The sequence below is a fragment of the Colletes gigas genome, unplaced genomic scaffold (genome assembly GCF_013123115.1).
Source record: "Colletes gigas isolate AHSC1104 unplaced genomic scaffold, ASM1312311v1 Colletes_gigas_Sc00006, whole genome shotgun sequence".
Classification (NCBI taxonomy): Eukaryota; Metazoa; Arthropoda; class Insecta; order Hymenoptera; family Colletidae; genus Colletes; species Colletes gigas.
The window spans coordinates 6,803,093-6,819,066 of record NW_025106635.1 but is presented as its reverse complement, the minus strand read 5'-3'; the positions used below and the strand labels follow the sequence as shown (position 1 = coordinate 6,819,066).

General features: G+C 50.4%; 2 protein-coding genes across 2 annotated transcripts in view; both read right to left on the bottom strand.

Moving 5' to 3' along the window:
- The window catches only part of LOC122395566 (homeotic protein Sex combs reduced-like), a 34,909-nt gene extending 26,914 nt beyond the window's left edge, over positions 1–7,995 (bottom strand). The window contains exon 1 of the mRNA XM_043393239.1: positions 6,399–7,995. Within this exon, the coding sequence (XP_043249174.1) occupies positions 6,399–7,212 (814 nt within the window). The 5' untranslated portion in view covers positions 7,213–7,995. The remainder of the gene's footprint in view (positions 1–6,398) is intronic.
- Positions 7,996–14,426: 6,431 nt separating this feature from the next.
- Positions 14,427–15,720, bottom strand: LOC122395894 (homeobox protein Hox-C6-like). Its single transcript, XM_043393806.1, has 2 exons — positions 15,081–15,720; positions 14,427–14,926 (listed from the first exon to the last, which is right to left on the bottom strand). The coding sequence occupies exons 1-2, from the start codon at positions 15,718–15,720 to the stop codon at positions 14,427–14,429; spliced, it is 1,140 nt and encodes a 379-aa protein (XP_043249741.1).
- Between the last annotated feature and the right edge of the window lie 254 nt (positions 15,721–15,974).

Here is a 15,974-nt window from a genome sequence, read left to right as displayed (position 1 = left end):
TGGGCAAACTTTCGTTCGATAGACAACCAATTGGACCAATGGCAATTTGCTCGTAACTGTATCTGAAGTGAACCAAAATAAATTCGACGAACTATTCTAATTTAAAATGCTTAATTCAAGATGTACTCCTTTTATCACGTTACTGATAAAACCCCCAAGATTTCATAAAACTTTCCTCGAGCAACGTTCTAATTTCGTAATTTATTCGATCCTAAAAACTGTATTTTGAGTACACGACTAAAAGTTTCAGCAGAGGCCAGCAGTTTAAAAAAATAATACCGCGTCAAATAGCAACTCGTGTTCGTGACGTGGAATCAATTAATTTAATACGCCTGTCCACATATTTTCCTTCCGTGCTTCTTCTTCCACGCTGTATGATTGTTCATCATTTTCCGGTTTTCGCCGGTTTACGTACTTTTCCACGTCGATTTCCAACATTTCGATAAGGTTAAGGTCAGAAGATTGTGCCACCCACTGCGATTCATTAATTTCACGTTCTTTTAAAAATGTCTTTACAACACGTGCAGTATGGTCAGGACCGTTGTTTAATAGATCCAACCTTTCGACATACACGTTTCTGCAAGCGCCAGTAATTAATCTCTCGCAATATTTAAATAAATATAATCCCTTGCATTCGATGTACAAGGCTAACACACAGACACTCTAAACTATCCACGTTTCTTGACGATTTAATGCTGTTTCAACTATTTCTTAAATAATAACAGATTCTGCAACGAAACAACCGGTTGCAAACTCATTTGATGATTAAACGCGCGAAGATTGAAAAATTGAAACAGTTTGTAGAGTGCGAATAGCAGTGAACGTCTAATCCAACTGTATAATTTAGAAAGGAACTTGATCCGTCGACGTCGAAATCAATCTCGAGAGCCATTTTTCACAAACTCGGTTAGTTATTAACAACTACTATTCTAAAATTTGTTTTTCATTCGGTCCGTTCGAATGTCTCGTTTCCGGAAGAGCGTATATTTCCGGCCAACACAAACGATTTCGCTCTTCGACGTGGTAACACCAGATTCCCTTAACGTCCGTTTGTTTCTTCAAATCGGACGCCAAGACGTTCGCGTCGGCTTCAAAGCGTCGCGACGGCAAACCGTACGACTCGCGTTCTCTGAACAGGGTCCTTGACGAATCAATTATTTCAACCCCGATGCGTTGTCTATTTTCTTACGTTTGGCTCGCGACGTGGCATTCTTTCCTACGCTCGTCAGACACTTGCAATCTTCGATTTAATCTCTCTAAATGTCACGTTACAGGTATTTTGAGAAAAAAAAAAAAATGGAATTACACTTCGTAATTATGATTCTGTATCTCTAAATAGCACGAGACGATTAAAGTAACAATTAGCACTGTGTCGCCTTCGAGCAAACTGTGACACGACTCATTTACTTATTTGTTTCTATATGTATTCGAGCATTGCGATGTGTTTCTTCTTGCTCACGAGTCACGAAATCCTTGAGTTTTATATTTGTGTCCGAGCGTTTCTTTTTTCTTGGAGCCGTGTCGCGCCATGACGGACAAAACCGTCGCGATCGCGACCGAGTAACGGACCTTCGACTCGTTCCGCGATTTCACGTCGAAAGACCAGTCTGCCGGCCGTGTTCCTTCGAACTTGATCCCGCTCCTTAATTATTACTTGCTATCAGCAATTATATCAGCAATTACAAGCAACCGAGCAATTATTTTCTTACGAAATCCTGCGGAATCGCGACCGGGACGATCTCGTAGCTAATTTTGGGGGACGCGTAGTCGGGGGAGGAGGGGGGGCTAACGGTATAAATATTAATACCAGACCTGATCTCGTCCACCGTTCCTCGGTATTATACTGGATTCGTGCAGAGAAAAAATTAAGGGCAATATTAAAGTACACGACTAATTATAGCTCTGTTCTACTTGTAATTTTCTTTATTTATTAACAGACTGAAAACCGAAAAGGTTAAAGATATGTCTATGGATTAACGTCGATGAGAAAAAGAGAAAGATCAGCCTTCGAGGGAATTTCGAGCCGCGATAAGTCGAATGTTTTATTCAGCCTTCGTAAGGCCTGCAATTAACAATTTCTTTAAATAATAATTACTCATGATACCATACTATTCTTAACGCGAGGCTAATCTTTCTTTCTCCTAGCTATACATTCTATTTATAGAATTCAATTTACGCGGAGAACCCCGGAACGAATTAACCGCGCGAGTCGAGAACTTATTTCGCTTCGATAGTTAAAAATTACCAGGAAACAAGCATTTTAAGTGCTCCATATTTTCCAAGACAATCTAACAAATGAATATTATGGTATCATTTTATATTTAAAGCGACGAGGGTTTTACGAAGTGAAAGGGAATAGAATGTTTCCCCATCCTATTGACTAATGTTGTACGAACCTTTTCCTCGATATTGTTTCTACGTTTATCTATATTTTTAAGCAGCGTTAATGTCAGGGAAGCAGCTCGTAACAATTAATAAATCGTGATTAATATAGAACATTTACGAACGATAGCAGATCGAATCGAACACAAGCGAAGAAAGGAATTCTCCTAACGCAATAATATTACTATTAAACTTTTAATTTATATAATCGATCTATGATTGAAAATTAGCAGATAACTGGAATGAGTTTTTCGACAAACTAAAATCGACTTCCCCCGTCACGCTATACGTTCGTTAACGAATAGTATCTTGTTTATGGTCGTGTCTTGCTCTATAAATTGCATAATATACTGCCACTCGTATCAGTAAAGAGTTTAAGTCGTTGAATTTAATTAACTGCGTTAGAAGATAGTCGCGATGTTGTTTTTCTCCAACTTCGTATTCTATATTGGAAGATCAAGCGATGCGTCAACATTTATGCTGTTAGGATCAAAATAACTCATAATATTATATTTCAACTCTGATCACAGGAGTCAGTACAATATCAAGGTGCTTCGAATGATTCCCAAACCTCCCCAAAAATGATTAAAAACACAATCGTAAATCGAAGCCAGGCAAAGTTCTGGTTAGGTCCAAGGTAAGACGGGGTATCCAAAAATCAGGACAACGGGGTCCTTTGCTTTCAGGATCGTTTGGCGAAGACATGGCCAGGTCAGAAATCACCTAGCATAATTATCTTTGGTACAATTACCCCTTTGACGGGGCGATTGTCGTGCAACTCTTCGTGATTTACGGCCGCTCTTGTGCAGCCTCGTCTCATTGATGCACAATTCTGAGAAGAAGGCAATTATCACGGCGCTGTCTTCTCCCGGGGAAACGTACAATTAACGCCGTAGGTCGTTCAAGACGTCTTGTAAGAGGCTCTTGTCCGAAAAATTCGGATCTCGAGCATTCTATCCGCAGTGTTCCGGTAGAAACTCTGAGGGACCGTTGTCCCGACGGTGATCGCGTGTAGCCTGGTCGAGGTAGTCCGATTCAACGAAATTTTCATACTAGCCAAAGTTTCGAGCACGTTCTTCCTCCGACGAAGCGAGGAAGCGTTTGAATTTGATAGAAAAATTATGCCGCGTCGTCGAAACGTGTTGTTTTTGAGCAAATTGCAGCGCGAATTGATAAATGATACCCGAGATATTAGAGATGGGAAAAGCTGTTACAAGCTTCATTTTCAGATATATTGCACATTAAGATATTGAAAAGAAATACTGAAAACTTATTAAGAGTCCCTAATCCTATAATGCCTAATGTGGTGCAGGGGTCAGGACAGAGTTTAGAGAAATCATTTAATTTCCGACTAATTTGCTGATTGGGGTACCCAAGTTATCGAGCAACCGTGAGCATTTTGGCCGTCGAGGGCTAATCGGAAAGGCAGTAAAACGCGGGAAAAGAATCGAATCACGCAGCGGAGGCGTGAGCGGCGGACCGAGAGAGGAAGTCGAAAGACGCAGGAAAGGAGCTTTGGTTTTCGTATCCCGTTTGGAGGCCCGTCGAATGGGCTTCGGCCTTCGTTCGAGAGAGGCCGGAGAGACGAAGAGGGAACGGTCCGTAGTCGGATCGAGAGAGAGAACGAAGGAAAGGGCCCCCCGCGCCTTACAATGCAGCCTGATTTATGGCCCGGGCGCACATACATAGAGTTACACACGATATCATAATACCATTAATTCTTCGTCAAATTCCCCGCTGACTGAATCATACTGGCCGCGCAGTAAATCACGCGGGGCGACTAATGTGAACGCGACCAGCGCTCGCTGTCTTATCTCCTTTGAACCACGGGGGCAGGTGGATCCAGTCCCTTGGACTCCGCTGAATTACTCTTGGTCCAGGACTCGCTGCTGCAACCCCGTGTCCCTGCCCCCCCCTCGAACGGTCCCCGCCGACCGAAGGCGACGCACTCTATTTGTCTCCTCCCGTTTCCGTATTTTTATAGCCCCGACGACCGTCGTTATCCGAGAATCGCCAGCCCGATTTCACGAGGGACCGCCGCCGCTCGCCCGGCACCAGCCACTTGTCGGGACCAACGTTTACGTAATCGCGGTTCGCCAGAGGATCGGCCCACGGTGACGGCTACCTTCCGGGAGTGCTCGCGTGGGCGTTCGCGGCAGCGGCTGTTCGACGTGGCAATTTTTATGTCGCTCCTCCGACGATAGCTAATGAATCGCGGGACTCGCGCTTAGGGCTACCCCGTTGTTGTTTAGACTCCTTGTGGGCGTCGGGGGTTTGGGTGAGAAAAGTTTCACCGACTAGATTTCGTGGCGGAGGACATTATCGAATGGCGGTAATTGGGTGTCGATTTCTATGGTTTCTTCGAGACTTTGAAACGGGGGATGTCGAGATAGTAATTTCAGAAAAGTTTACGCGAAAAATATTCGAATGTTCTGGCTCGGTTTCGAGGTCTTCGTGGCAAAAAGAAATTGATAAATAGCGGTCCTCTGAAACTGGACGTTTCTGACAGGATTCGGCGCCTCTCTCTTTCTCTCGTTTTTCAAACCTGCGTCCACGATCATCGTGGTAAACCCGATATTTTCGTTGCTTCGAATCTCCTAACCAATCATAAACTGGTTCGAATCACGCTAGATCGTTACGCGCGTTGATCTATCGGAAACTTCACGACGAGGATTCTAAAACCCCGCTTCCGTTTGTAACCGGCTCGATTTGACTGATTATAGTAATGAAGAGAAATGGTCGAGCAACGGGCCTTTAACGCTATAAATTTCTTTCGATCCCTGGTTCCCGGTGGGTCTAAACTCCCCAAGATTTTATTCCTTCCGACGCTACCGACACAATATCCGCGTAATTTCTACCTATTTTCGAACAACCCGAGCAGTCCTATCGATTATTTTTCTGCTATTCTTGCGCGGCGCTCGTCCCTGCGCGTCAGCCATTCCGCGATAACGTGAAACATTTACGAACCACGGACTGACGGAGCCGCAAATGGCTCTAAATCGACGATCAAATCGTTCGCCGCGCAATTCGTCGTCGAAAGATTTCTCGCGATCTATCGATCGGGAAACGTACAAAATTCGATGACTCCTCGGCCTCGCGAAACGAAGAACTCGCTAATTTGGCCGTGACTTCCCGTTCAACGGCACGGTACGTGATATACGAGCGAGGATCGCTATCGCGGCGAGTATCGAAATTTATAATAGCGCCGTTAAATATTTTAGTCGTGATTTAGCGGTCTCGGGTGGGAACCGGCCGCCGCGAAATAATCGCGATTCTCAAGGAGCCGCGATTCCACATTCCTGTTATGACACACTGGCACAAATTTTCGTGGCGCTAATCCACAAATCACCGCTAACTTTCGCGAGCCGGCGATATTTCTTTCGTAGATTTCCACGACGACTTATCCACCGATCGGGCCTCGCCGACGCACGATTTACGGCCTAACAGAACGCCCGGACGCGCGAGCTACGATTTTACGCTTCTTTTTCCGGCGCAATTCGTTCGAACGGAATCTCGCGGCCCGGTCGCCGTTTCCTTTGCGCTTTCGGGAAACACGAGAACCCGACGTCTCCCACGGAAATCCGAACTCCTTTTCGGCAAATTCGGCCTGTGAAAAATCACGAAACACGTGTACGCGTCGTGGGTGGTAAGCGCCCAGGAAACGTCGCAAGAAAACGTTGCGTCTTTTGCGACTCTGCGATACTACCGACTGTTAGAATTCTGACCCAACGCGATGCATTGATTTTTCAACAAGATCATACGACGCGTTTGCAACCCTTACATCGTAGCTTATTGTACTTGTTTGATAAACTTGGAGAACTTTGATCTCTCGACTGTAAGAATCGTGTCTGAACAATTACATCGAGTTTACAGGAACGATCGGTACCCAGTGATACTTGGGCTCTTAGAACCCTTTTAGACTCGACTCGCCTGGTGATCCAGTCACGTGACTCGGAGGGAGCGAGTCTCGCGGTACCCCCGAATTAAACCGCGAAAGATAGGTGGAACTAACTTACTCTGCCCGATGTGCACCCTCTTCATCCAGGGGTAAATCTGCGGCGGAGTGCCACCGGATGCGTTCTGCTTGTTCGAGGAGTTGTTGCCGGTGCTGGAGGTGCTGGAGGTCGAGGAGGCCGGCGACGAGGCGGAGGTCGCGGTGGTCAGCGTGGAGGTTTCCTCGGCCCCGGGTCTGGAGTTTCCGGTGGGCGGCGAGGCGGCCGACGCGGCGACGGAGGACCTGAGGGAGCTTCCGGGCGGCGAGGTGAGACCGGTGGCGGATTTGCTGGTGCCCGAGGCGACCAGAGGCGTGGGACTGTTCCTGGAGGTGGACGTGGTCAGATCCTGGGGCGATGCAACGCTGGCGGATGACGTCGAGTCGGCGTACTTGCAGCTGGAGGTGGAGGGCGCCGAGGGCGCGGAGGCAGCCTGCAGGAGCGGCGTCGTCGGGTCCTGGTGAAGCTGCTGGGGATGATGCTGCTGAGGGTGATGCTGGGACTGTTGCGCGTGCAGGGTGTGTTGTTGCGAGGTGGTGGTCGCGCTGAGCCTCGGCTGGGGCTGTAGCTGTGTGTAGTCTATCATGCCTGCGGGGGCCGCGTGCGGCATCCCGGCCGCGGGCGTCGCGTAAGGATGCTGAGGATAATGTTGCTGGGGCGAGTAACAAGGCGCCGGGTAACTGGTGGCCGCTGCGTTCGGATTGTAATAGTCCCCGCCCGCGGGCGACGCCGCCTGCAACGGTTCTCCGGGCGAGTTCGCGGTGGCTCGTGGCTGCTGCTGGGGCTGCTGGCCCGCGTAGCACGACGCTAGCGAGTTCACGAACTGATAGGAACTCATCGTTCACGCGGTTGCACCAGTCGTCGACGTCACTGTACCGATCGTTCGGCGCGCTTACGGCTCGACATTCACGAGAACAAACGGCACGATCGGTCGTCGGGCGGATGACGGGGTACGCGCACTGTCGTTAAGTACAGGACCGTGTCATCGCGTCGGTGGTCTCACGGCAGCGGTGTCATCTCGCACTGGCGACAGGTTACCGATATAACACTGGGGCCGTTTACTCGCGTTCGCACCTATCGCGCGGACGAACCCCGGCTCCCTAAACGACTCGATAATGAACGAGGGGGATCGCGACGAATAGAAGGAGAGGCGGCCGTGTGCCGGCAGGCGGGCAGAGTCTGAAGCCGACCCGAGCCGCGTCGAGTTTACGAGGGCCACGTGGGCCTGGGCTATAAAACTGTCTTCTGCTTCTTTACGACCTCACGAGTCGCAATTACCTACAGAGAACTCGCGGTGGCAGCGTGCAGTAGCGCGTAACAGCCGGCTTATCGGGTCGCCCCATTGAAGACGAGACCCCCGTGCACTTCCCCGCTATTCCTCCGATGATTTATCCGCACGAATCCGAGTCGCGTCGAATACCGAAAACGATTCAAATATCCGTGGACCGCGAGCGGGTCGGAACACGCGGCCGAACAAACGTCCGAAAAATGGAACCGCGAAACCTTTGAAAACCGTCCGTGGCTCCACTCGGTAAGCCGGTCTGTGCCCGATATCACCGCATTAGGGGGTGAAGCGTATGCCGCGGCTCGCGTTCACCGTTCCTGTTGCGTGCGCGGAGGGTGGTTGGTATCGTACTGAAGGCCTCGCCGCGATCCAACGGAGGCCCGGTGTGTGCGGTAGCTTGTCACGTGCCCGCGCTCTCTGCGTGTCAGAGGAGCGCCTCGACCAATCCCCGTCGTTCGTCAAACCTTGATTGGTCTCTCCGCCGGCGTAGGATTCTTCAACCCCGTTCCTTGCGTCTCCGTCGGGTCTGCGGTGCTGCTGCTGGTGCTGCTGGTGCTGCTGCTGCTGGCGCTGCCGCCGCTGGTTGCTCGTGTGGTGGTGTTGCCTGGCTGCTACCCGACGTGACAAGAGCCGACGAGAGGGGTGTGCGAGCAGGACAGGAAATACGAGGGGTCACAGAGGAGGGGATAGCACCGTCAGGGGGGCTAATGGAGAGATATTCGGGAGCCCCGAGGACCGATGGTGGGGCGAGGATCTCGCTGCTTCTCTCTCGTTCTCTTCTCTTCAACCTTCTGGCCGCAACGTCACCGTGAAGTAGTCTTCCGCTTGCCGTCTCCGCGAGGGGGCAACGCGCGCACGCGCCCCCTTCCGCGTACACCCTCGTGGCGCGGAAAGAAGGAGGAAGAGGTGGTGCCCCGCGGGACTGCCGGTTCTGCTCGATCTACGATCTCGTTCGATCGCTTCGGGACGATCGTTCGTACTCCGGAGGAAACTTGTCGCCGAGCGCGTCAACGGTGCCGGACCGATCGTTCGCGGTTACGCGTCCGCGTGTCTCGTTTGCGAGTGGTGATGCAGCTGCTGTTGTTGCTTGCGTGAAGGGGTACCGGGCTCAGTTCTTAGACACCGCGGACCGGTGCACTCGTTTCACTTCCGGAAACATCGCGGAACCCGCGAAACGGATGGGGCCCGGGACCGGGAAACGAACCTGCCGCAATCCGTGGAAGGGCGCGCATAAGTCAGCTGCTCGCGGCTGACAGTTTTATGAGAGTTTGATAGTCTCCAGCGCGCTGTTCTTCGTCGACGCCGCGAGAGAACACGGAACGTGTCCGTGGGAGAGACGGAGCCGGCCGTCTGGCGGGAAAGACGATCCGGTATCGGAGCGAGCGAGAGGGAAACACGCGCGCACTACGCACCGCACTCTTTATTGTCCCATAAATTCAAACCTGTTGCCCGTAGCCGAATGAGAGGGACGGGCCGAGGGACGGAACGACGGAGACGGGTGAAAGGGAGAGACGGAGAGAGAATGGAAAGCGTGCACGAGACTAGGAATCCTCTCCCAATCGCGCGGTCCGATTGACGCCCCCGTTATCGCACGTACGGCGAACCCGGACGCAACTCGTAACTCACTGAACCGACTGAGCCGGTCGAGAGGAGAGCCTTCGGAGTTGGCGGCTCCAAGGCGAGCAGAAGCATGTGTGACGTAGTAGCCAGTTGGTCAAACGGGGGGCACCGCGGGGAGGCGACGCGCCGGTGGGGTTCCGGAGCGAAGGGGACGGCCGAGGAGGCGGAGCTCTCCTCGTTTCTCGCGGATAACGCTTCGGCCCGTTTCGCCCGCGTTTTCCATGCGTATTTTCCGCGTTCCGCGCGATCGCGCCCCTCTGCCCTATTGTCTCTACTTCTTTCTACCTACTCGCGGCTACATCCTCGCTCTAGCGATCGTCGTCCTGGACGGCACCATTGTTCCTCTCGTTCGTCCCGTAAAAAACTCAAGGAAAATAACGGCCGCGTAGAAAACATCGAGGCTCGATTGTTTCGTGCGCCATGGAAAAGGAAAATCACGAGAAAATTGTGCGGTAGTGTGTCGGTCGCTCGCCAGATGTGGCAAGCGCGGCCGTTCCTGTTGAATTGTCGCGCGCGCCCGCCCTCGACCGCCCCTCCCCTTTCTACCGCGAACCCCCACCATCGAGCCGCCGCGCCCCCACCATCGCGCCGACGAAACCGGCTATCTCTTCCACTTTAAGTTCTCTCGCGGTTCTGCTCGTGTACGCGGTGATCCCCACCACCTTCTCGGTATTCGCCACTTCGGAGCCCGGTATTTGTCCTACACCTACCATCCTTCCTAGGCCTCTCGGTCTCGTCGTGGCGTCGGCGGCGGCGTCGGCGGCGGCGTGCCCTGAGAACGCGCGCGCGCGACCGATCTCTTTGCGGGGAGGGAGAGTGAGAGAGAGAGAAAGAGGTTGACAAGTGATCGCGGTTCAGACACGGTTCATCCTTGCCGCAAAACACCGACGAGTTGCTCGAAACGCGATGACGATCGCCCAGACGTTTGCGAATTCGTCATCGCGGCGACGAACCCTCCTTTCGTTGCACCAGACCTTTCCAGGGGTTCGCTTCCGACGTTTGGAGAGCAACTTCGTGCGATAGGGTCGTCTAAAGGTGGACCGGACGGAAGCGGTTCGGGGGTTTCATTTTACGCTTTGGATGAGTATTGATTGTCGAGGATCGTCAGTCAAATTGGGGAGTTGCTCGTTCTGGCGGTGTTGAGCAGTAGACTATCTTTCTTTCAAATTTTATTATTCGATATTGTGAACAATCTCTACCTCTCTTAAGGCAATTAATTTCCATTGATTCCTAGCAACGATTTTGTAAAAAATTGCCCATTATCGTATCGTTAGTTTTTATCAAGAGTATAAATATCGTCCTACGATCGACGGGGGCCGTCGAGGGGCCCGTGGTCCGCAGACTCACGTACGCGGACGACGGGTTCCAGCGGGCCCCCTGGCCGAGATAACGAAGTCATCACGTCAGGACGTCGATGTATTTCAGACTGACGTAATGAAAGCCAAAGGCATCGAAGGGATCCCGGTGGAAGAAGTCGGGCACGGCCGGTGTATTTCGGTCCGATCCATGGTGCATTGCCTCGCGGCCGCGTGTCACTCTTCGCTGCCTCCTTCTCTCCGTCTCTTTTCTCTCGTTCGTCCCATTAGAATTTCTAATAAAGCCGTCGCAGGTGTAAAAAACGTATCGGGACCCCCATGAATCACGTGTCGCAAAGCAGAGCCGCTGGGGCACGTGTATCTGTTCCGCCCTCCTCTCCGCGACCCGGAGAACGACGCGCAAACCGTCCTGCTTCGTCCCTCCAATTTGCTGCACCCCCATAATCTAGCTCGTTGGTCAGGGACGAGTCCGAGGAAGTGATTATTGTCGTTGATACCCGGGCTTTAACCGGCTACGAATTGCGAGACGTGCATTTGCGGTTAGGGATGCCATCGAGAGTCGACTAAGTAGTGCCTAATCGCGGAGGGAAGCGGAGCAAAGGTTCGAATATACGAGTAGGGTGAGAGGACTCTTCACCGAAGAGCTAAAAAAAATTAATTCACAGGTTATGACGTTGATTTGTAAGAAGCGAGATCTTCTAAAAGCGATTGTAGTTTATTTACCATGTATTTAGACGCTTATACGAACATAAATAAATTGATTTTATTTAATACTTAGTACACGCGAAACGTAGTGTAAATTTGTTTGGGTGCTATTCGGTCCCAAGCGATTGATTCAGATTTATAAGCACCTATTGAACTCGATTCCACCTCTGGTCGTGGGACACGTTGGAGACCGATGACGCAATGAGTCGCGCGAGTATGTTTAGAGGCAGAGCTTTAATGTAGATCTTGTCGCGGCTGTGGCTGTCACGATGCTCATATGTTAACCTGCGCGTGGACGGTTTCATTCGTCTGCATAAATAAAGGTGACTGGGTTCGTTTTGTATTCTTTTCGCTGTTTATCGGCTCGTAGGTTGCCGCTTCTCGTAGGCTAATCGACTCGACTTCGTTTGTCAAATGGAACTAATATGTTTCCGGGCTTCCCGATATCATAGTAATATAAAATTAAGAAATACATATTATTCTTTCCCGGTATAGACAGTTTTTACTATCGAACGCTCAAGGTACCCAAACTCGGGGAAGTTTCTGTTAAGAAAAAAATATAAACTGTCGGTAGGGGGAGGCAGTGTGCGGGAGAACTGATAAATTCCGCGCGGGTTACCCGGACAGGCTGCAGAGAAAAAAAGAAATATATTCAATTCGAGGTTCACAGCTAAGACGCGTTGCAGAAAAACCAATACGTATCCGCGTGCCGGCCATGATGGATTGCCGGAGCTATGGGAAACTATCTGTCAAGCACAATATCGACCCTCGCCCTCTTCGTCCAACCCCTAGAAACCGAAGGTTCACTCTCGCTGCTGGCGTTCGTCCCAGGGTTGCGCTCTGCAATGTAGGTTTACCTATACACTGCCATACAAACCTTTTCCCGGCCCTCCCCCCGTTTCCCTCTCCGCCCCACTTCTGGCCGGAGAGTCCGTGACCATTTCGCAAATGGCACATCTCCTCCGCCATAGATCCCACTGTTTGCATAAGAAAGAACCAGGAATCTATATTTAAAAGCGGCGAGCTTTTAAGCACGAGGAATCCACGCGATAACGGAGACCCGTGGTCGCCATTAAAATGCTTTATCGATCGCCATTGATGACTCGCGATCGACTGATAACGAAGACACGATTCGCGATTTAGCGGCCTCGTTCGCCGAATCGTTTTCATGGGCTTCGCCGCGACGCTTCGATGCGATCAACCCTTCGCGGGTGGTCTAAATTAATTTATTTTTATCGGACAACTGCGATTTCTTTCCAACGAATGCACACTCTTTCCCGTTGCTACATCGAGTGGTTTATTAAAGAGTTTTCTACGTTACGTTCTAAATGAATTTTAACGACCGAACACCCCGTATAGAAGATATAGCTAGAAGAATAGATTTTACATTTACAAGATGTAACATTGTTAAAGGACGAATAGTAACGCTTTTCGAATAATTTATTTTTACCGTAAAATATATTGCTATAAAATTAGTTTATGGAACTTATCGTTCGACTAGTATCTCGCTTACAATACAGTTAAAAAAATATTCACAAAGTTTTGTATTTGTCACGGTAGTCTATCCCGTTGATAAATAAATCTATGTTAATAATGGAGAATTTTATAATTCTACGATTATTATATTTAAGAATAGGGGTCCTTGCGCTTGCAGGAGCTCGAACAATATCCAACAATTGTTTCATCACCTTAATGTCGCTAGATAGATCGTTCTATTTACAGTATTTTACTAACTAATAGGAACATTTTGCGTTGCTTGCCTACATAATTCACAAAATCGTGTCAGCCGAAAATAGCGAATACGTACTCTACGATAAGAGAAAGAAGAATTCCTTATAAATTACATAATTACCATCGCGATTCCGATGAAAATAAATACGAAATCAATCCGCGAACCTTGGAACCAAAATTTACACAAAAATAAACTTTCGAACGATCGATAATATTCGATAACTTCGTCGGGACGCACACTTCATGATTTTGCGAATAAAATAAACGAGCACAGGTCTCAAATTCGCGGCAACACGACTTTGATCGTCCGAACGAACAGTGAACAAAAATTCTCGATACCAAATCATACTGGAAGGATTATTTCTTAAAAAAGTAACCGTAAGAAGGACGCTCGCACACGCACGAGGAACGTTTTCGGCCATCTTGTTTGACGCGAACGGCGCAGCTGCCAACCGATCCCCCCACTCTTCATCCCTTAACTTTTCGACTCCCCACGTTGTCTTTCTGGTCGGTTCTTTCTGTTCTCGTCCGTTCTCGATTGCAAACATTCTTTTTTCACTAATCGTTCGATCTTACTCTCCACCACGTCGTCGACAAAATTATTCTTAAAGATCACACCCCGTCAAACTTTCGGTACATTTCCAACGACAAATATTTCTGCATTTCTTCCTCTTTCCAACTTACAAAACTAATTTCTTCGATTCTCGACTTCCACAAACGTTTCCGCCGCGGTTCGAACCTTCGTTTTCCCGAAAAGCGTGGCGAAAGCGGAAGCGCGCTACGCTGAGTCAGCGACATTAATCAGCCGAGTATGAATATTAGCGGGCGAGTCAAAATATTTTCGGAATGACGTTTGCAATACTCTGAAGGTGTGTTGGTGTACTGTAACGCGAAACTGATCGGCCTGTACCGTGCCCGAGCGAAATACGGCGTGAACGGCCGCGCTTTCGGGATACCTGAGCTACAGGATGCTCGGCTGTTTAGCTAGTTCGGCCATAAATCATGGTGGTTGCAGGGTCAGCTGGCCCCGAACGCCATTCCCTCCTCACGATTCACAGTAAAGGTCGAACTTTGTCGTGAGCTCTTCGTAATTTCCTTTCTTCGGGATTACGTATCGATCGAGTTCGCCGTTTGGCTGCAAGCTGTTTCCCGTTTGAGGTAGCGTTGACTAGGTTGATGCGCCCTTTCTATCGAGTAATCGGTTGAATATAGGTCGTCTCGATCAAGAATCGTCCCTTTCCCCCGGTCGTCGGTACTTAGTAATATTATGAATTGCCACCACGTTAATTACACTAACCAGTCTTCCACAGTCTATCAGTCAACGCGAGGGAACGTTATGTACAACAATGTAAGATCCGTGGACAAACGCGAATACAGTTACTTTCCTGAAACCGTTCACGACTCGCCGTGGTGATCGAGCTTCGTCATCTGGCCGCCATAACTCTGCTTCTGGTAGTAATTATGGCTATCGTACATGCCCTGCTGATGACGATAATGGAGATAGGCCTCGTGGAGACGGTGGTACTCTTGCACGTCAGAGATCGGTTGGACAGGAGTCGGGGCCGCCACGGTGTGCATCGGGGTCGTCGTCGGGGCGGTCGTCGTCGTAGCGAGGAGGCCGTCGATCGGCGATCCGCTCTGGCTCGTCGAGACGACGTCCTCGGCGCTCGTCTCCTGACCGCTGTAGCCGAGTCTGCCGTCCTTCTTCGCCTTCATGCGCCGATTCTGGAACCAGATTTTGATCTGACGTTCGGTCAGGCACAGAGCTTGTGCTATCTCGACGCGCCGTCTTCTGGTGAGGTATCGATTAAAATGGAACTCTTTCTCGAGTTCCAGCGTCTGGAATCTGGTGTACGTCTGCCGCGTTCGCTTGTGCCCGGTGCCGTTCGAGTCGCCTGAAACACGATAATTTCTTTCTGGTCAGAGGAAGGAATTTTCGGATAAGGGTAGACGCGCGTTAAGAATTCAACAATTCGCCATTGTGCTCGGTTATTTCACTCTACAACAACTTCGTAGGAAATCAAAGAGAAAATTTACGCTTCCACGAACCGTTAGAGAAAGAAGACTTCATCCAGGGATAGTCGAGCTGCCGTTGCGCTTGATCGTCCACGTACTCGTTAGCCTCGTTAGAGCCCTGTTTCCCGTTGTTATTGTTGTTCGCGTAACCGGCGTATCCTTGTTGCACCGCGTAATCAGGCGGCGAGCTCGGCGTCATCATCGAGGGGGTCACGCAACTGTTGGAACGCGGCTGCGCGGGGAACCTCTGATAGCTTTGCATGTATCCGTTCCGCGGCTCGGATTGCTGGACGCGTTCCTGTGGGTCCGCCAGGAATCCAGCGACGGGCGACGTCCTGTCCGTCGAGGACGTCGGCGTGTACGGCGGAGTTTGACACGGGACGTGCGGGATATTCTGTCCGATCGACGGCGTATCCGGTTTTACGGCGGGATTCGCGTAATCCTCGCCTATGGCGTCCTTCCCGTGACGAAGAAGAGTCTCCAGGAGACTCGAGGGGGGCGAGAGGCCCTCGACGGGCCTCTGGCTGTAATCCGAGCTCGAGTGCAGCTGCTGATGCACGGTCTGATACACGGTTTCGGGGTACATAACCTGTCCGGTGGATCGGTCACCGATGGACGACTGATAAGGCCAGTAGTCCGCCTCGCTGTTGGCGAAATACGCGGAGCTGGTCATCGCGATGGGACCGCCGAATCGAAGGACGCGCGAGGATTGTTCTTACGACGAGTTTCGAGGGTCAACACTTTGGGGAGTCACGCATGGGCGATGCAACGCGTTAGGGTAACACGTGGGTAGTTGCACACTGTATGGATGATCACGAGGTTTTTCACTAAAATATTCAACACACTATCGGTAGCGAACTATCATCGAGCACTTCCACCGAGGTCCGAGCACGCTTCCAGAGGACGACAGCGGAGCGAGGCCCTCTT

Bases quoted from the DNA above. Each gene is read 5' to 3' on its own strand.
- LOC122395894 (XM_043393806.1), bottom strand. From the start codon at position 15,720: ATGACCAGCTCCGCGTATTTCGCCAACAGCGAGGCGGACTACTGGCCT. The intron at 14,927-15,080 runs GTTCGTGGAAGC...ATCGTGTTTCAG, and splicing joins GAAGTCTTCTTTCTCTAACG to GCGACTCGAACGGCACCGGG.